We start from the raw sequence: 21858 nt of genomic DNA on the forward strand, positions 1-21858 counted from the left end.
ATGCTAAGGTGTTCTGTCTATTGACTACTTGCATTCAGTATAGTACAGTATGCGTGTTGTGTAAACTGACCAAGAGTGAGCAAACAAGGGTCTAAGGCTAGAATCCATACTGTGTGAATCAAAGTCTATGTGGTTGTATTTCGGATGTTGAAATGTAATTACTTTCCTGTGTTTGTGGCGTAACCTAGTACCTGAGAGTGGCGCCTTCCTTCCACCAGGGCTCCTCCTTTATTGGAAAAGCACAGCCCGAGGTTCATGCAAAACAATGAAATAGAAACTCAGCTATGACAAGTTTCATCAGCGCACAGCTCTGGAAACCCATTCCTTTGATAAATAGACGGAGTGAACATGCTTCATTCTCACAGACAGGCTAATATGTTACAAAATGACCCAGATACAAAGAAGTAAAGCGGTCTATTTTCAGATGAAGGGGGGGGGGGGGGGGGGGAGAGATTTATGATTTTATTTTATTTCAATAAAACACTGTATAAATCTATCATGAACACTACACCTGGAAGAAAGAATGTGAGCCCTTGTATGCTATTGAAGCAGCTATAATTAAGGGGCCTACATTCTTCTTGCCTACAGTGCAATATGTTAACAATTTGCACGCTGCTGTACATTTTTGTAAAACCATTAACTTAGTAAGATCCCTGAATGTGCTTTTCTAAAAGTCTGACATCACCATATACTGAGGACTGTTTCCACTCAACACTACTATCATTTTTCTTCTTAGCTGATCTGTTTTTCATTGCATGAAAGCTGTTTCACAAATGTCAAGCCTCCACCAGTTCAGTACTTGTTTCAAGCAAATCAATGTTGATATAATCAATGGGCTGCAGATGGAAGTTGAAATACTTAACTCATTCTTAGAAGCTATGGTATATCAATTTGCAGTGTAACTGAAAGTAAAAGTGAGATGGAAATTGATTTTAGCTAGTTTGACTGTATGCTTTAAACCTCAAGTCATTCTGTAGTACTGTAGCTCAAAGAAAACCCATTAAAAAATATATATGTAACGGGTCTTGTACTCCTTTGCGGATGCATATAGTGGGGGAGCCCATACATACTTTGTTATGCATGTCACGCAGATATTTTTACATGCAGTAAATCTAGATAACCTCTTGACTTTGCTATTGATATGGTTAGAACTATGTGTGGTGGCTTTGTCTCAGAGTCATAGACCAGAAGTCATACTATGGAACTGACAGACACTGCTGTACAGTAGTTATGTCTCTGAAGTCTGGGTTTCATGGGTTTTCGTATCCAGACCTGGGTAAGGTGCATTACCCTCCTAAGTACCTTACCCTCCTGTGCATTCTTTCAGCTCAATGCCGCAGAGTGGGCTGCAGTTTCTTCATGCTCTGGCTTTTTGGTGCTGATTATTAGATGTTGAACTGGGAGCCCAGAAATGATGCCTCTCCAAGTTACTTCCTCCTAGTGTCTTAGTTAGCATTGTGTAATTCTGTCTGTCAGAAACAGGGTTCAGGGTTTTTGTTTGCCACAGCTGTTGTTTTTGTTTTAGATTAATCTTTTTTTTTTTTTTTTTTTTTAAAGTAATCAATTCCAAACTGTAGACCACAGCAGATCCTCTCGTCAAAAACATGTTTGAGTTTTGGAATTTGAAGCAAACCCCCAGCATGCTGTGGAATTCAAAAGTTTATCTGACTTCTCTTCTTAGTGCATCCATGGGTAGAAATAATTGTAATTCCAAACTCTCTTGTAGATTTCAACAAAGATATTTTATTAGATTCAGCAGAGCAGCTGGGTACTCTATTTTCCTTAAGCACAAGTTCTAATAGAATCAACAGGACAGTACAATGTTTGAATTAATATAGGCTTCCCTTATGACATCACCCCTTTTTTCGTAACCTATCAGAAAAGACAATTACATACTGATGCAAGTTTTACAAGCCTCCTATCAACTAATAATATTATTGATCACATGGGCCCACTTTTCTCTCTCTACAAGAGAACACCACTTCAAAACATCCTTAGGTGTTTCAGTCACAAGGCAATAAAACCATAGCTGAAAAAGGTGGAAGAGAGAAGAATAAAGGAGTAAGCCTTTTTCCTATTTGAAGTTTAAACTGTGGAAAAGGAATGTTTAGCCAAAGGTGTCACTTCCCTAAGAATACAGTGCAGTCACCTTTCAAGTAAAATGTAGGGTAAGCTTTCCTGCCATGAGGCTGCTTCACTTAATATTGAAAACAAATTGCCTTCATACTAGCTGTCTATGTAACCTAGCTAATTTTTAAACTATCTAGTTTCTCTAAAGTATATGTTCATCCAACACATGCCTCAAAGCATACTGGACCTGAAAGTTTGCATTAAATTAATCTGCTAAACCTATACATACTGTAAGTCTCAGAAGCCTGTGTATTACAGTATATTGCAATTCCAATCATGTGGGCTGTAGAATAATTCAAACATGTTCAAAATATCACAGCAGGTATTACTGCAACAGTGCAGGGTGTCTGCACAAGTGATCCATTACAGTACATGGATTATTGGATTTATTATCTGTTATTATTGACTATTGGATATGTTGTAAGGTACAAACTACAGTAGAAACCAGCAGCTCAGCAGTTTAATGTATGCACTTTTAGATCTTGTCGTTTCAGTACAACACCGACTCATTAATATATCTCTTACACGATTCGCAGTATACCGTTTACTTTATGCATTTCTTCTTAGGCTACAGTACATACAGTGCTCCCTCGCTATAAGGCTCTCGATTATAACTTTATATTACTTTTTTGCTGCACCTTTCTCCGGGAGACGAGATGCTTCAGCTTCGCTTCAGCCCTGCTCCGACAGCCGAACCTGGGGCGAGCCCATTCCCTCTTCCCCTCATCCGACCCGCTGTCCTTCTCACTCTTGGTTTGCTTGTCTGTCGCTTCAAGCTGCACTCCCGACTGCCATTTAGCCAGGCTATTTATAGTTTAAAAATGGTTAATTAAAATGATCCATGAGTGGGACCGTTACCTTTTTTTTGTAAAAAATATAGCGTTGAATACAAGGTTAATTTAAAGAAAGTTATGTGCATTATAGAGGGAGTCATTTTGTTTTGTATTTTTGAATTTTAGTCAGATGTGTGTTGTGTCCCGCGGTGCCCCCCACCCCCTCCCCCGTTTATAACGCTCATATTGTGTGGCCCCCAAGACCCGCTTTATAGGAGACAGTACTGTAGTGTAAAAGGTATTGACAATTGACACTGTGTCTTTCATTCTGATTTCAAGCTCAATATACAAATATAGTTTAGATTATTTAAAACATATACATCCATGCTGATAGAATTATTTATAACCTGTTGAAGCAACTTCTTTCTGAGCTGCTTGTTTTCTGAAACTGTCATTTATCATTCGATTACTTGAAATGGCAATGTTTTTTTTAAAAAGAAAAAAATAGGTTCTAATTGGAACAACATTGCTTTGAACAGCACTAGGGAAGATAGCAGCTTGTTTTTACAAATGGTTTGCACATCATTTCTCTCCGTCTTACATTGTGCCATTTTCAAACCCAGTGTACTGTATTGTATTCCTTACATTGATGTGTTGTAACAGGATTTGCGTTGCTCTAATTAAAGGCTTTCAAGAGTGTGCGGGGGAATCATAATGAAAGCAGTATTGGGGGGTGGGTACACTTTACTACTGTAAGATGAACACAACTGACAACTTCATACAGCTGAGTGAAAGAAAGGAATGTGATTAATTCCTCTCTGGCTCCGTTTTAAATATTGAGGAATGGACTACAGTCAATTTATAATTTAAAAAAAAAAAAAAATCTGTGTCCAGTTAAATGAATATACAGCAAGTATATTATTGAAGTAGATTTAACAAAGCTGGATCTGTTTAGAGAAAAAAAAAACGACAAAATAAAATGACTTCCAGTAATTACAGTATTATTAGTGTGCACATTAGAGCCCGCCCCCTTTCCTGCTTTACTGTAGCAGTTGTGTTGGAATCCCACTGCACAGATGGGGAGGACAGTGAAATGTCTGTCTGGACAGAGATATGTTTCATTACAGTACACTCCTCCTCTCCTACCATTCCCATACCCCTATCATTCCCACGCATGAGAGCGCATGGAAACGCCCTAATGTAATGAGGTTCCTGGGCTTGAATCTTCGCTACCTGTTCATCAGTGAATGTTCATCATTTTAATTGATGAAGCAACACTGTTTTAGTACTTTTCTTTTAAATTTGAATTAATACAACAAATTTGTAAAAGCCAGTGCAGTGTGAACTATTGCCTAAGTATGGGTTTGGGAAGAAATGTTCAGTAAAGCAAAGAAGATATGTTCTTAAAATTGTATGGGTACTTGATAAGGTAAAATAAAATACTAGTAGTTTAATACAGATGTGATGTGCGATGTATAACTTGATTTTACGTTCTGTTAATTTTTAAATTCTGAAGAACGAATAGTTTCTAGCAGTTTAAAAACGAAAAAACACTAACATTTTTAATGGAATAAAATGTTGTAAACAAGGGTTATTTCGAAACTGAACCTGTGCATCTTTATTTATCAGTGTTGAGCATGTAGGAAAAAAAAATGTAAAAAAAATACTTTAAACACTAAAAATGTTTTCCTAAAATTAAAGTGGGGAGCGACTTTTACACCAGTGCGACCTATAAAACAGTTTTTACGGTAATACACGTTTATTCTCAGGGTCTTTATAAACAACAATGGACACTACTCTCGATTTATTCTCAAAATAAATATTTATAAATTCAATAATAGTTCATTCATTGCATTATTATCAGTAATAAGGAAAAAAAATGTACCTGACAGATTTAATTCATGAAATAGTATCTGCTTGTAAAAACATATATTAACACACGAGACAAAATAAATGTTTTAATATAACTATAATTTAAATACATCAGATTTACAGTGTTTTTTCATTTTTTATTTCTTAGCTGTAAAAAAGTTCTTGTCATGTTTTGTTTCTCTGTGCTGTTGAAAATGTGTCCGCCCTTTTAAAATTTAAGTGCCCGTCTCCGTGACGTCACACGAAAAAATAAACAAACAGACAGTGAAATTCAAGTCCTCCCCAGTCCAATGATACGCATTAACAACCTTTTCTGCAAACAAGTCAAAGAAACAAAGTGCATTTTTGATAGTGTTTACCCGATCGCGGGCCCAGCACGACACTTCAGTATGATCGTGTTTACACGATCACGAGTTGTTTGTTGTGTTGCTTAGGACTGTGTAACTGACTTTTGGGCGTTTACTCAAGGACCACTGTTGTACAGAATTTAAGATGATCTGTTTTTCATAAATACTGGTGTCAAAAATGTTTGGCTTTATCCGTTTCATTACTTGTCAGATTGATAGTGTCAGTAAAGCACACAGTAGACTGTAGAGCCAGTGACATCTTTTATAAAAGTGTCAGGTTGCTCTGGTCCAGGTTCACCCTTTTAAACGGGGCTAATAAAACCTCATAACCCCATTATTAAATCATGGAATGGATTCTGGCAACATTCTAGGATTAGGGTCTGGGGTATCCTCCTTACTCAAAAACATTTTGGACAAGGAATAATCTGACCTAAATTATCAATTATACTTTGAATTAATAAAAGAAAAGTAAAACAATCATATGTTCATAATGGCACCTGCACTTTTTACATTCATATTCTTATTCTGTTAGCATGCTGTAGGAATCTGATAAGATTGGAGGTACAGTATTGTAAATGTATTGTAAATTACACGGTATAAAATGATTCCATTTTGAAACGTGGTCCGAGAGCTCAAATCAATAGTTACTTATTTCCTGTGTATGGACCAATTATTGAGATAAAATCTTGAGATAATATTTGATGACATTATTTGTTTTGCTATAGCCTTCCCTGTCATCTAGATAACAAATCTCCCACAGGGATGAACTATAATGTGTTGGTATAACAGCCATTTTCAAGCTATACAGTAAGTTAATCAGTGATGAGAGATAGCCTACCTATTGCAATACTAAAAAGCTACTGCAAGACCCTGTCTTGCCAGAGCTGGTTAGTGAGAATTTGCCAACAGTAGAAAATAAGTTTAATGAGGTTTAGTCAGTCACAGGTTATATATACAGTATATATAATATATTAGTTCTGGGACGAACAGGATTTTCATGTTCGGATATTCACTCATAATTTAAATATTCACTCAGATATTCGTTTGTTTTTCAAAAAGTAATAAGCCATTATATTAGGAGTAAAGAATACATTTTTTAGGCCTTTGCACCAGTGAATTTACTACATAACAAAGGATTCCAAATACAGTTCAAGTTAAACATTGCTTTTTTTTATTCCTGAAATAAATACCACATAAAGTTGACACCGCATTTTATTTATTTTTTACTTTTTACTTTGTTTTATTTGAAACACTTCAAATAAAACAAACGTGGAAATGGAGTTGTAAAATGAAGGGAAAAAAACTCACTGTTTTGGTTCTCGTTTATTACATTCCACATAGTAGAAAATTACAGCAAAAATATATACAATCTATATAAAAACGCCTACACAGCATTTCCAGCAAGTTGGGTACTGTTTGAGCGAGGCATTTCAGAATGACGTGCTTGCCTTTTTTCTGTCCCATGAGATCCTGACTCGCTCTAAAGCAGCACAACATGTTTTTGACCCAGGTGGCCTCCATACAGATCACTATGCGTGCGCGCGCATAATCTGGTGTGTTTACTTTTTGCTGTCTAAAACTTTTAAACAGAGGTTCCAGAGCTGCTGTGTTGATGCTGTGCTTTTTAATTTTTTGTTTTTAATATATTAATCTCACATATCACACAGATATCTTTTTCATTTGCCATTTTTGAAACTGTCGCGCAACTTCTGGTAAGGTGGTAAATAAGTATCTGTGTTTGTGTGTGTGTGTGTGTGTATATATATATATATATATATATATATATATATATATATATATATATATATATATATATATATATATATATAATAAGAAGGACCGATACGCACAGGATTCATGGTAATACTCTTTAGTTGCAGTGAGCCTTAAGTCAATTACAGACTGTACTGTTTACTAAAGCTGGTTGTGAAGCAGCCTTGACTCCTGCTTCTTTTCAGACAGCATGCTGTAGGACAGATTGTGCGCAGAGGGTTCCAAAAGGGCATCATGAAATAACTTATCTGGCTTTTCTCCGATCAGTAGTTTTGTAGTAAATATTTGTACTGGCAATACAAATAGTTTACGTATTATTTTCTTTTTTTTATCGTACTTTGGCAGTCATACTGTATGGCAAACCAACCTAGTTTGCAATTCCTATGAAGAGCATATCACAATTGAGACCAGGCTCTACTCAATGTGGAGGCCTCTCTTTGTTACAAACAGCTCTCTATTGAAGACCATTGTACTAAGACCTAGCAAATGTAATGGCTTACTGTGCATTTCATGCTTTTTCTGTGTTCCTTAAAAAAACTGAAATGCAAAAGACTCATTTTAATAAGTCCTGCACTCTTGAAAACACCTGTATAAAAACTTCAAGAAGCGGAATCTCTACGTACAGTAATTGTACTTCAGGTTTTGAAATGCGGTTGTCATATAATATATATATATATATATATATATATATATATATATATATATATATATATATATATACACAGACGTGCTCAGATTTGTTGGTACCCTTACAGCTCATTGAAATAATGCTTCATTCCTCCTGAAAAGTGATGAAATTAAAAGCTATTTTATCATGTATACTTGCATACCTTTGGTATGTCATAGAATAAAGCAAAGAAGCTGTGAAAAGAGATGAATTATTGCTTATTCTACAAAGATATTCTAAAATGGCCTGGACACATTTGTTGGTACCCCTTAGAAAAGATAATAAATAATTGGATTATAGTGATATTTCAAACTAATTAGTTTCTTTTAATTAGTATCACACATGTCTCCAATCTTGTAATCAGTCATTCAGCCTATTTAAATGGAGAAAAGTAGTCACTGTGGTGTTTGGTATCATTGTGTGCACCACACTGAACATGGACCAAAGAAAGCAAAGGAGAGAGTTGTCTGAGGAGATTAGAAAGAAAATAATAGACAAGCATGGTAAAGGTAAAGGCTACAAGACCATCTCCAAGCAGCTTGATGTTCCTGTGACAACAGTTGCAAATATTATTAAGAAGTTTAAGATCCATGGAACAGTAGCCAACCTTCCTGGGCGCGGCCGCAAGAGGAAAATCTGCCCCAGAGTGAACAGAAGGATAGTGCGAATGGTAGAAAAAGAACCAAGGATAACTGCCAAAGAGATACAAGCTGAACTCCAAGGTGAAGGTACGTCAGTTTCTGATCGCACCATCCGTCGCTTTTTGAGCGAACGTGGGCTCCATGGAAGAAGACCCAGGAGGACATAAACATAAAACATAAAAAAGCCAGACTGGAATTTGCTAAAATGCATATTGACAAGCCACAATCCTTCTGGGAGAATGTCCTTTGGACAGATGAGTCAAAACTGGAGCTTTTTGGCAAGTCACATCAGCTCTATGTTCACAGACGAAAAAATGAAGCTTTCAAAGAAAAGAACACCATACCTACAGTGAAACATGGAGGAGGCTCGGTTATGTTTTGGGGCTGCTTTGCTGCGCCTGGCACAGGGTGCCTTGAATCTGTGCAGGGCACAATGAAATCTCAAGACTATCAAGGCATTCTGGAGCGAAACGTCCTGCCCAGTGTCAGAAAGCTCTGTCTCAGTCGCAGGTCATGGGTCCTCCAACAGGATAATGACCCAAAACACACAGCTAAAAGCACCCAAGAATGGATAAGAACAAAACATTGGACTATTCTGAAGTGGCCTTCTATGAGTCCTGATCTGAATCCTATCGAACATCTATGGAAAGAGCTGAAACTTGCAGTCTGGAGAAGGCACCCATCAAACTGGAGCAGTTTGCTCAGGAAGAGTGGGCCAAATTACCTGTTAACAGGTGCAGAAGTCTCATTGAGAGCTACAGAAAACGTTTGATTGCAGTGATTGCCTCTAAAGGTTGTGCAACACAATATTAGGTTAGCGGTCCCATTATTTTTGTCCATGCCATTTTCATTTGTTTTCTTATTTACAATATTATGTTGAATAAAAAATCAAAAGCAAAGTCTTATTTCTATTAAATATGGAATAAACAATGGTGGATGCCAATTACTTTTGTCAGTTTCAAGTTATTTCAGAGAAAATTGTGCATTCTTTGTTTTTTGTGGAGGGGTACCAACAAATTTGAGCACGTCTGTATGTATATATATATATATATATATATATATATATATATATATATATATATATATATATATTTTATATATATATATTATATTTTATGCATACTTGTGTGAGTGATCAGTAATGTGTAAGGTTGTCTAGAAGAAGGCATCAATGGATGTCCAGTAGCTACATTTAAAAAAGGAGATACTGTAGAGCACATGCTGCTGTAGTTTAAGATATACTATGCCGTCCCAGTGCTTTTGCTTTGTAGCGTAGTATTTCAGTTCATGTTAATGAATCAGATTATGTTTTATAGCCACAATGGCTTCTTCAGTTCCTGTGAAATCATTTTGAGACTACTTGACACCAGGTGAAAATAGGGAAATAGTCTCCAGTACATTCCAGCAGCTTTCAACAAGTGCTTGAATTAGAATAGGAAATAGAGATGTTTTATTTTTTTTTACTTGGAGCCAGTTTTCTAGATGGGCTTCATTTAATAACAATGATCCATTACAGAGAGAGAGTCTTTTGCTTCACCCAGTTTTAAACGATGCAGTTGATCCTTTTCATCCCAGTGCTAATGGATAAGTAACATGAAAAAGAAAGAATTGTTTCTTCAGAGAAGTCTTCTTAGGTGAAAAATAGAGCTGAGTGCAGACAGGTTAACTGTACTGGTCTAGAAGCCACATTCAGGGATGTAAAGAGCTTTGTGATGGTGGTCCACTATGAAAGACACTAAATAAAGATAATATTATTATTATTATTATTATTATTATTATTATTATTATTATTATTATTATTATTATTATTATTATTATTATTATTATTATTATGTGTAAAAAAGAGGATTTGTAGGACCTCAGGACACAAAGCATTCCCACCTTTGCGTTTTTATTTTAATTACGATCATGTAGGGAACGGTCACCTTGTACAGCATACACTGTGACAGGGCAGAGGCCCTGCACACTGGGGAAGGTGTTTTGTGGCTGTTTTACAAATGTAATTCTATAATTGTTTGATTGACCCAGGATCAGAATCACCTGGCTCTAATTTAATTAGGGACACCTGCTACTAATTGAGGCAGGTGTGTATATATATATATATAGCAGGTCTAAATGTTTGTGGCCTGTCTGTGTTAAGGCTAAGGCCTGGGGAGAGACCTGTGTGGTAGCCTTACGAGAAGGTACTGTGTTCAATACTTGTTTACAAGTGTGGTTTCGTTACCGGTAAACAGTGTAGCTGTCCGGTTATAGTTAAAAACTATAAGTTAAAAGTTTAGTTGAGCACTTCTGAAAGGAGTTAGGCTTTTGTTTGTTGGTTTATTTTGTTTGTGTGAGAATAAATATACAGGCACCGTCCTGTTTTCATTTCATCCATTGTGAGAGTTTCTTCTTTTAATATAATAAGGCAAGTGTGAAAAGGTCCCAAAAGTGGCTCAGCAAACCTTGGTTTGCTACAATACATATATACTTAAATATATGGATACATTGAAAATTGCCATCCCTGTTCATTATGCCTCCAGTAACCCTTTAGCTTTAAGCTGATTTGTACAATGCCCTTACACAGGACATTCAGTATCATGCATTGAGTATAGACCAGATCTTCTTTGTAAGGCTATTGTTGGTGTCTGAAGTTAGTTTGACTGTTAAGGAGCGGCAGTACAGAAACACACTAAAAAAACAATACCACACTCAGTTAGTGTGCCTTATGTAATGAGGCCAAAAAGTGAGTGACTGCTCAGACAGAGATTATAGAATAGAACAGCTGCAGGATTGTAGTCTTCCACTAATAAACTAGACTGTGATTACGTCCTCTCAAGTGATGTCACTAATAGTTAAGAGAAGGCTATCATTCTGGGACTTCAGGGATTTCTTGATTGTCTTTATGTGTTTGAAGAGTTCAGATATTGCAGGCTTGATCAAAGTAAAAGCCTTGCTTAATGGCGAGAGGCGATTAAGCCAATTAGAGATGGGACACCAGATGGAGACAGTGGTTTCAGAGTGAGCCGAGTGTACAGATGGATGACGAACAAGTGGGTTCAGAAAGAACTGGCACAACTAGCGTTATAAGCTATAATTAAACCATCAGACGGGAATGAGATTCTGTTCAGAATTTCAGAATGCTAATCCCAGCCCCTTGAATTGTGGTTCTATAGAGACCAGACAACCTTGTGCTGTCCATCCAAGCGTTTTATTAACAAATGTGCAATTGGTTCATATAGGCCAGTAGAGCGGTTCTTATTGTAATATATATTATAGAAATATTAGTCACATTTTCCGGACCTTTCTGATCAGTTGGAGTGAGTGTGGCAGAAATCTCATATATTCTAAAAAATATTGATTCTGTAGAATTAAGAATAGGGATACATAAGACTTCCAGATGTTCATACATTTTTAATGGTCTTCCTCTTTCCTTCCCTATAGATTTACAGTACACCCTTGTTAACTAGAACCGCAAACCATTTTATGTGGTCTATGTAGACTCATCATGTGCAATCCGAAGAATGGAAATTACCTAAAATATTGTTTCATTGTGTTTGGAGATGTTTACGGGAACTATTGGCAACATTTATTTATTTATTTTTTGCTGTATAATTTGAGAAAGCTTCTTAAAATGTCGGTTGGTTTTTTGAATGCAGTACATTGATGTTCCCTTCTCTTAAAGCTATACTAATGTTGTAGCTACTTCTGCCATTAATCTAATGACTCATAAAAACATGTAAGCCAGACATTCAGATCCCTGTAGAGTACCAAGTAACCTATGTATTGTATGCCTTGTTAATCACAGCCTTCAACACTCATCTCCTTCTCAAAACTACTGTAAAACAAGAACATTTTGCGAGCAAGAAATGTTTGCTAATTTCACGTTTATTAAAAATCTGCAAAATTAATGTGCCGTGAAATATATTATTCATACTTGTGCTGTACATTAAAAGAAAAAGAAGTGCAATCATTTATTGCAGCAAAAATTGACCTTGAAGGCCATTAACGAAATTAAGTTTCCGTAAGTGCACAGATATTAACACAAAATCAATGTACCATGAGTCTGTGCTTTGGGTACTATGCACAAAAACATGCTTCTTGAGTTTCCGTTATTTCTCATCTTGTGCTACACAGAATAATCCCACGTATTTTATTAGCATGCTTGCTGGCTGCATTGACCAGCAAACCAGTTATTGATTCTGATGTGGGGGAAAGCATCCGCATGCTCGAGGGAGTGCAGTAATACAGTGTTCTTGGTGTTCTTTTTCAGTCGTTGCTGCTGCTGGGGGCTGTAGCGTTGGCCTGCCTTGCTCTGGACCTCCTCTTCCTCCTCTTCTACTCCTTCTGGCTGTGCTGTCGCCGTCGGAAGAGCGAAGAACCGGCGAACGCCGACTGCTGCTGCACCGCCTGGTGTGTCATCATCGCCACGCTCGTGTGCAGGTGAGACGCTGGCTTGTCAAGGGGAATTGAATTAGAATCTTGAATTAGAGAGGTGTTTAAAAAGAGCCGTACAATCTGAACTGTGCAGATGTCAGAAGAGGATTGTCCCAGAACCAGACAGCCAGTCTGTACATCGCGATACACTGAAGTACATAGAAATGTCATAAACAATGAGCTGGATAAACAGCAAGTGCAGTTTCATGTACCAGTTTTGTCCAGTGTTCCAGTGTAAAATGAGTGTGTGTGTGTGTGTGTGTGTGTGCTGTTTGAGTTGAACTCTCAATAAGGGAATTGTGATTCCATTGTTCATATCAAAAGTCATTTGAGGAACAGAAAATGATACACAGTACTTCCCCTTTCGGATAGGCAATCATTACTGTATCTGCCTGAACCTGAGCCCTAATGTCTAGAGGATTCCTTTTTGCAAACCTTAGTTTTAAGGCAACCCTTTCCAGTTTTCCAGAAACAGGCCTACAGCATATTGTTGTAGGTTCTTAAAACATGCTGCAGTGAAGCTTGAATAACAGTATGGGCAGAGCTGAGCTTTCGTCCTTTTTAAGATGCCATGCAGGACAGCTCTGCTCTGCACAGCAAGGGCACTTTGCCAGGCTTTCCGTTGAGCAGGACTCTCTTTTGAACCTTATGAACCTGATCATCAGGGGCTCTGTAACTGCAGTAATCCATCCACTGTGGCCAGTCCCCGGAACAATGGAACCCAGTGCACATATGGAGTTTGTCACATTCTGATGCAGTTATTAACAGTCTCCTCTCTCTCTCTCTCTCTCTCTCTGAATTAATGGAAAAAAAAGAGCTCCATCCATTTCTCTTCAAAATAGGTGTAGTTTTTCTTCAAAGCCTAGAGCTACCATTACTTTTTAGTCTCTTGAGACTACTGTTCGTGAGATTCCTATAAGATAATAAAAAGGGGATTTTATTTTTCTTTAAGGGATGATGAGCTGCCTAACAGAAGCAACATCTTCATAACAGCTTCCCCAAATCTAATGACAGTGTATGGCCATTTGACAGCTGATTGTCTGTCTGTGACGGCTTTAACCAAGGTTGGACTGACCTTACAAATTGTATCCAAGTAGTCTTACCAATTCTCTGTGAAAGGACTTTATGTTTTTCAACACTGACTGTGGTAGATTGATAAGGAAACGTGTTCAGCTTCAATCGATTTCTAGATTCTCTTCAGTGAGTTAATTATATAGCTGTACATGAAAATCTATCAAATGACAAGTACTAAAAACAAAACACTATTTTAAATAATAGAAGCCACAGTAGATCAGCAGAATGCGGCAGTACTACTGTATGTTGGGGTTTGGATGAATGCTAGTGTCACCTAAACCTCTAGATTCAATTATTGGTTTTTTTGGCTCTGTCCTTCAGTTTGATATATTCTAGAATCATTCATCCAGAAAGGGCCCTGGTGAGTCTTTTTCTGGAGCCCTACTATCAAAATGAAGTGGCTAAGTGGCCTTGGCAGGAAGGCTCTGAAACGGAAACACATTTCTACTGAGCTTATTGGAAATACCGTGTTTTACTCTCCCCTCTGTGTTGTTTTCCGTACTTGATACAAACAGGAAACAATTTACAGGCGTTATAATAGCAGTTTAGTAGCAGCGCAGTTTACCCTGATAATCTGCTCTCTATAGCAACACATGCATGATTTTTCAGGGGAATCCCACAGAGATGAGCTGCCTTGCTTATAGAGGTGTCTGTACAGCTGGGAGAAATGTATTCAGCCTGAATATCGAGTGAAAATGTTATTTATTTTAGGCGAGAAACTGGATGTTATTATGAAATAAGATTTGTATTAACCAATTCTCTGTGAAAGGACTTTATGTTTTTCAACACTGACTGTGGTAGATTGATAAGGAAACGTGTTCTGCTTCAATCGATTTCTAGATTCTCTTCAGTCTTCCATTAAAGGCACACCAGTGTACATACTGTACAGTGTAAACCCCTCTTGCAGCAGTCATGGAAATACAGCTGTATTTTCTACCATTTACCAGATTGCTAAGAATAAATGCTTTTAGGCAGAAGGCTTGACAGTAAAGGAGTTCTACGCAAAACCCTTTTATGTGTCATACCAACAGCTGCTGTATGCTTCCCCCATGCAATTTTGAATTTGAGTGCTACAGAAGGCTGCTATTGAAACAACATGGTGCTGCATATTAACTAAATCAGCATGCATACTGTCACTGAATGCGGTTCAGCCTACATTTACTACAGTACACAAAGATGATTTTAAGATGGTGATGTAGCCTACTCTGCAAGTTCAGTAGCTTTCCATTTTACATAAAGAGGAGTTTTCCTGCTGGCTGACATCAGGTGCTCTATTAACACGCAAAAAACTTGATTTCTCCATCTTGGAAAGTACATATATGATTTATACCACATACATATATGGTTTAAGCCCCAGATTTGTGCATTCTGCATTCTTGATTTGTGAGAAAAGAAGATTCTGAATACTATTTAATGCCCGGAATTGGCATGCTGCATCCTTCTGGACATGGCAGAGCTAATGTCGTGATATTAAACAGACATGACAGGAGTATTTTTAGATATAATCCCCTTTCTAATCCATCAGAACTGTTGCACGGATGGCTCTGCAGTCCTTGTCTCTACCTGTGACCGGGAGAGTCCTGTCAAGTCCTGGCACTGGTTCCTTCGCATATGTGTGCAGCTGTGACGCATAACAGGAGATGCGTTGCTAGGCAACCAATTGAGCAGTTAGGCTCGCCCTGTGCTGAGCTGATCGGGAGGTCTGGATTGGCTGGGGGGGGGTGTCCTGGGATGCCAAGCGGAGCTCAAAAAACGTCTGCGCCACAGCTTGAGGCGACTGTATGCCCAGTCCTACACAGACGGGCGTTGAGCAAAATCTTGCGAGGAAGAGAACGTCCGCTCCACTGGATTAAGTACTACGGAACCCTTCAAGTGCAAGACGGTGGTCATGAAGGCATTGCCCAGCCGAGGCTGTTTGAAGAGGCAGGAGTCACCGTGAGAGGGCCGGGACTGGGAGCCCAGAAGTAGGTTAGTTTAGGGGAGGTTGATCCAAAATAGTATGGAGAAGGTTTTCGTAGTGTAGTGGGTTCCTTTTAGAGAGACTAGCCTTGTTTGGCAAACTTTTATTTTTAGCTTTGTTGGTTTTTTTTTATTATTATTAAATCCGACACTAGGATTACCATTGTTGGTACCCGAGCGTCGGGCCTGTGTTATTATTAAATCTACGTGCCTGTGCGGCGTGTCAACATCCACTGCTCTGTGTCTGATTTAGTATTATTGAGTGACAACCCACACACAACATGTCCCACTGTTGCACTATCACATATGAACCTGAAGTTAAATGTGCTTTTTACTGCGTGTGTAATTGCTGGTAAACAAATGGGGTTATAGTGCTTTAGGGTTGTAGGTCTAGGGTTTGTCTGTCATTCCGAAATTCATTTAAATTGAAATACTGTACCAATGTCATTCCACCTTCAGAGGAAGTGAAGGCATAGTTTAAAGTGCCTTGACTGTACAGCTATGGCCAAATGTTTTGCATCACCTAGAATTTTAGGCAATTGAGACATAATTTAAAAAAAAAAAAAAAAAACTATATGAACATAATTTAGATATTTTATTTAACATCATGTAATCAAAGAAACTACAAAATGATATCTCAAAAGTCTACGGGAAGCCATAATATTAGTACAGTATTTCAAGTTAGATTTCAAAATGTAATTTTCTTTAATTTGTCAGTTTTTCGTAAAGTACTGTACATGGGAAACTACAAAGCGATATGTAATTCAATATGTTAACATAAAATTATTCAGCACGTTTCATTCGACTTTATGAAGCAAAATGAGTTAATTATATAGCTGTACATGACAATCTATCAAATGACAAGTACTAAAAACAAAACACTATTTTAAATAATAGAAGCCACAGTAGATCAGCAAAATGAGGCAGTACTACTGTATGATGGGGTTTGGATGAATGCTGGTGTCACCTAAACCTCTAGATTCAATTATTGGTTTTTTTGGCTCTGTCCTTCAGTTTGATATATTCTAGAATCATTCATCCAGAAAGGGCCCTGGTGAGTCTTTTTCTGGAGCCCTACTATCAAAATGAAGTGGCTAAGTGGCCTTGGCAGGAAGGCTTTCTTGATGACTGAAAATGTGTCCTCTGAAACGGAAACACATTTCTACTGAGCTTATTGGAAATGCCGTGTTTTACTCCCCCCTCTGTGTTGTTTTCCGTACTTGATACAAACAGGAAACAATTTACAGGCGTTATAATAGCAGTTTAGTAGCAGTACACTTTACCCTGATAATCTGCTCTCTATAGCAACACATGCATGATTTTTCAGGGGAATCCCACAGAGATGAGCTGCCTTGCTTATAGAGGTGTCTGTACAGCTGGGAGAAATGTATTCAGCCTGAATATCCAGTGAAAATGTTATTTATTTTAGGTGAGAAACTGGATGTTATTATGAAATAAGATTTGTATGAACTATTCAGGGTTAAGGAGGATCTTCAAAATGTGGTGAAGCACATGATTATTAATCCTACTGCTGAAACAAAGAGCTTTCAGCTGACAGGATGGATGATCTGCTACCACCTGTGTGAAGCCTCGTTATGTTTTAGAATGAAATATACATCCTAAAGCATTGAGCAGCATAATTCCTACAGAAATAATAGTAAAACATGTTGAGCAAGTTATTTATTACTGTGGTTTTCTTGCATGTTTGTATGGGTATATAATACTTTGGTTGCCCTTATTTTGAACAGGAGGGTTTGATCACAAATTAAATGTACTGAAGTAGTAATCATATACTGCACGTGGGCTACATCTTGTGTGATCGTTTCTTCTGATGTGCGCTGATAGGATTATATAAAGTATTCATGTATAAGCAGTGGAGGCAGGCTTATGTAAATTCAATAAGAGCCCAGAGAAGTCCTAAAACCTCTTCAATTAGATGAGACAGATCATGGATTACTTCTTTGTGTTGCTTGAGTCTCTGGGGCAAACCATTAAGCATGGAAAATGGTTTCTTTCTGGAATGTCGTAATGTATGTACAGTCATAATACTAAAAGAAACATTTTGACTTGATGTCTTTGTCATTGCCTTGAAAGTCTTTCAAAGATTTATTTTACTGTAGTATTACTACAATACATAAATTCAGTGGTCGCCATTCTTAATGTTGAGATGGCTACAGACAGTGTCCTCGGTATAGGAAGGAGACAGCAGCCAAGCAGACTACTGTACAGCAGAACTGAAACGTGATAGCAAAGCATTTCATTATTTGCAGTATTTAGAGGGAGTGTCAGCAGTTGGAAACTAAGAGAGAGCTCAACAGCTTATTGGTGGTACAAGTAGATACTGCGATGCCTGTTTATTCTTTGAAGCCCCTTGCACAGCTTTGTTTCATCTCATGCTCTCACATACTTATTCTCCTGCTGAAAGTGGCTTTGATGCACGAGAGGAAGAAATGAACCAGAAAAGGGAGGTGACACTGGCAGCAAATTGGTTGTGTGGCTTGGGATTCAAATCCCGGTCATTTTTCATGGAGACATTTCACATGACATTTTAACTCTTCAAAGTAATAAAGTGGAGCTGTGTAAAGCCATGCAAAGCAATACACCTTGTTGAATTGGAGAGAGGGGTTTGGGGTGAATATAAAATAGGATTTCCCTGGTGCAGTAGCTATAAAACACAGTGACGTGTGAGCTAATCTAGATAAAGGACGTTTACTTTTTAAAATCGAAACGATGTCCCACCTAATATTGTGTAGCTGTTTTCTGCCAGGTCAGGCTGTAATGTGAGGAACTGTTAAAGTGTGCCGGTATTCAAATGCTTTTTAAAACGTACTGCACTAACCTTTAAGACCCCTCCGTCCCAGCCGTATCCGACTTCACAGTGTGGTCTTTCATTAATACAGCAACATCTGTCTGGCAGATGAAAGGGACTCAAAGAACGAGCGTCAGGGCAGGTGAATCTTGTTTCTCAAGCTATAAAGGTATGTTTTAACAATGGCACGTTTATGAAGTTGTTCAAATTGGGAATGGACCCATTTTAAATGGTTTGGAAGCCCCTATTTATAAGTGTTCAGTACTTATCAAATGTGAATGGAAGGAGTAGAGAGGAGTCCCAGAGGAACCCTGTGCTTGTGCATGTGTGTGTTTTCTTTCTATTTTAGTGCATGTGACAAATGGATGGATTGACAGGGCTAGCTGATGCTCTTCTGTTCAAGACCAAGTGCAACCAGCTGCAGTGTTTTGCCACCCCCCACCTCTCCCCTCCCCCTGCCATGCAATCCCATTTTAGCCTTTACAATAACATGGCACCCTGGGGTGAAATGATAATTTAGCCCCCATGTGTATATGCCTTGTGCCTTTGAAACAAATGGTGGCAATTGTGCATAGCTGTGTCCTGCAACTGGTCTGTGTTGTACTGTATTTACAGTGCTTGTTTATGGGAATAAATTAGGGATTTTCTTGGACGATTTACCAATAACAGTTTAGCTCAAAATTATTATTATTATTATTATTATTATTATTATTATTTAGTATTTTATGTCGGCTTACCACCCTAAACCACATGTAGCATACAAAAATGTAGATTAAATAGTTAAAGGTTCTACCCAGTTCACAGAGAAATACAATTTACATTTAGTTTTGAGTTAAATGCAATTAAAAGTATCCACCAGACTGATGCATTAATGTTCCATTCTTGCTATTAATTCATCCTTGATTTAAGCTTGGGGGCATAACAAAATGACAGAAAAGAAATAGTATCGCTGACTATGGAGATGGTACAGGGGCTTTGTGGGTTTTAGGTTTCCAGGAGTATTGATTTTCTGAAGCATCAAACTGAGTGTTGCTGGTTGGAGTTGTCAGGCTCACAGATTCAAATCCACAAAGGCAGGCCAAGGTTATTTTTCAGTTGGACCTGCAGTTCAATCTACAGTGCATCATTTCTTCCTTGACTGGGTTGGGTACAACTGGACCCCTGTCCATCACTGTAGAGTGACCGGATGAGGGATGATTGCAAGATAAACAGAGTAGGGATTAGGAAACTCAGAGGAGGCAAACATAATTTTGCCTAATAATAATGAGCAGAAATATGACTTATGAAATGTTGCTGATTTTCATAGTTTTTTTTCCAAAATGTTTAAAGTCACTATCTAATTTTATGGAGAACCCATCCAATTGGAGGTACTTGCTCTGCTTGAAGAAGCCACAGAATTATTATTTATTTATATTTCACTTATGTGGTTTTATTATTTCTCCTTTCCTTATTATTCAGTTTTTTCTGCCACGTTACTTCTAAGACGGTCCTAAAATCAGGGGGGGGGGGGGAAGCTGAGCTGAAGCAGGATGAAGAGGTGCAGGAGGAGTTTTAATAGTGAGGCTAAATGGAGCTACTGTAACTGAATTGCAATTAGAGGGGAGAGGAGTGGGATCAGCATAGTGGTAGGTGGTGAAAATCAGTAGTGTTATCAGAGGTGGGAGTGATGAATCAGTAGCGAACAATGCAACAGAGCAGCAGGAGTAATGGCTTTGATGCATGACAATTCTCTGCTTCGTGACTCTACTGTACATACTAGTAGTGTCGGAAAGACATGTCTACAGTAGAAGGGTACACATTATTTAGTGAAATATTACAGCCCCTGATTACAGTTTATTGTGCAATTCAGTTCTTTTACTTACTGGCATTGCTGACACTGAGATGAACATTATTTCTTCTTACAACCACAGGTACAGTACTATTTAAAATGGTATATAAACAAACTTTATTAATGTGGTTTGGAAATAAGACTGGGTTTTCTTCACCGCTCAGCCATTTTTGATGGAACCTGGTTAAGACATTCGTTACAGAATCTGGGTGCATACTGCAAGGAGGAATCTGTCCCTACTATCTTTGTGATCAAAGCTCTGTCAAGCCAAACAAACCACTATCCAAACTGATTATTGGAGTTCAATAGCCCCTTCAGCCAGCAGCAAATTAGTGGTGACCATACAATGTGTTTGCAAGATGCACGAGTTTGACTGACAAAGACATTCGTGCTTCATATCACAAGGTGTGCTCTATTGAGTCAGTGGCTGTGTTCCAAAATCCGAAAATGTCTTGCTGCCCACACTTCCTGTTTTAAATTGCACAGTGTGTTGGCAGGGTCTATTACCTAAGCCCCTTTCACACAGAACCTATCCGGATAGGACCTGGTGTCATGCGGGTCGGGTACGCGATTTCATACTGCTTTTGATAAAGCAGGGTTAACCTGGATGACAGACGCAAATACATAATGCGTGTGTCAGTGCCCCAGAAGCTTATCTGGATTGAACCGTCGGCTTCATTTTTAATTAGAGAAAATGTTTCTACATCTCTACTGCAGTCTGACTCATGCTGTGTCTCATTCAACAGAAATATGACTAAACAGAAACATTCCTTGCAGAAGTGAAACTTTCACGCAGGCATAGCTGTTTGTTATTGCGTCGGCTCCCGAACAGCTGTCAAGCATTTTGTCTTGCTCAACCCGGGTCAAAGCGTATCAACCCACATGCTGAGGTGAGTCACTGGGACCCGGGTCCGGACCCAGGTAGGAGTGCCAGTGTGAAAGGGGCTTTAGACTGTGAGATCCTGCATTAGGCAGTAATGAAGATAATGTATTAAGTTAACTCTTTCATGACTCTCCCTACTTGGCCTCTGCATCCCACAAAGACTAGTAGAGCAAATCCTTATTATCCAAATTGGTTTTACATGGGGGGGGGGGGGGGGTCTTAAAAAAAATAAAAAATTATAATTCTTTCTGTAAGCATGGAGGATTTAATTTGGTACAGAAAAAAGCCTGGGTTGTTATCTTAATCTGTAGAGATGCTGACTGACATTCATTTTCATTATCATTGTGGGTGCTTGAGAGGGGGGGGGCATGATTAGTCACTCTAAGCCAGATCTCTGAGTGCTAGGGTAGGGAAAGCTCATAGAGACTGCCAATGTTGTGTTGTGCGAGGAAAGGATTCCCCCAGTTGATAGGGAGATTTCTTGTACTGCACTATACCTTGTTTACTGTAACTTCCATAACTATTTGTTAGTTTGGAGGCTCAGTCCCATACTGGAAATAACAATAACAAAAGTGTGAAAATACATCAAGAAAAGTGAACTGCAAAGTGGTGGTTGCCTATGAAATATCTAATCAAATATTGCAGTCTGTTGTATGGCATGCACTGCATTTCACTCTGAGCTGTGT

At 38.2% G+C, this 21858-nt stretch overlaps 1 protein-coding gene across 5 annotated transcripts in view; it reads left to right on the forward strand.

Moving 5' to 3' along the window:
* Positions 1 to 21858, forward strand: part of LOC117431489 (protein tweety homolog 3) — an 86654-nt gene that overhangs the window by 13713 nt on the left and 51083 nt on the right. For all 5 annotated transcript variants that reach the window (XM_058995960.1, XM_058995959.1, XM_034052438.3 and 2 more), the window contains exon 2: positions 12456 to 12625. In XM_058995960.1, coding sequence (XP_058851943.1) covers positions 12456 to 12625 — 170 coding nt within the window. The remainder of the gene's footprint in view (positions 1 to 12455; positions 12626 to 21858) is intronic.

The sequence above is a fragment of the Acipenser ruthenus genome, chromosome 22, assembly GCF_902713425.1.
Source record: "Acipenser ruthenus chromosome 22, fAciRut3.2 maternal haplotype, whole genome shotgun sequence".
Lineage (NCBI taxonomy): Eukaryota > Metazoa > Chordata > Actinopteri > Acipenseriformes > Acipenseridae > Acipenser > Acipenser ruthenus.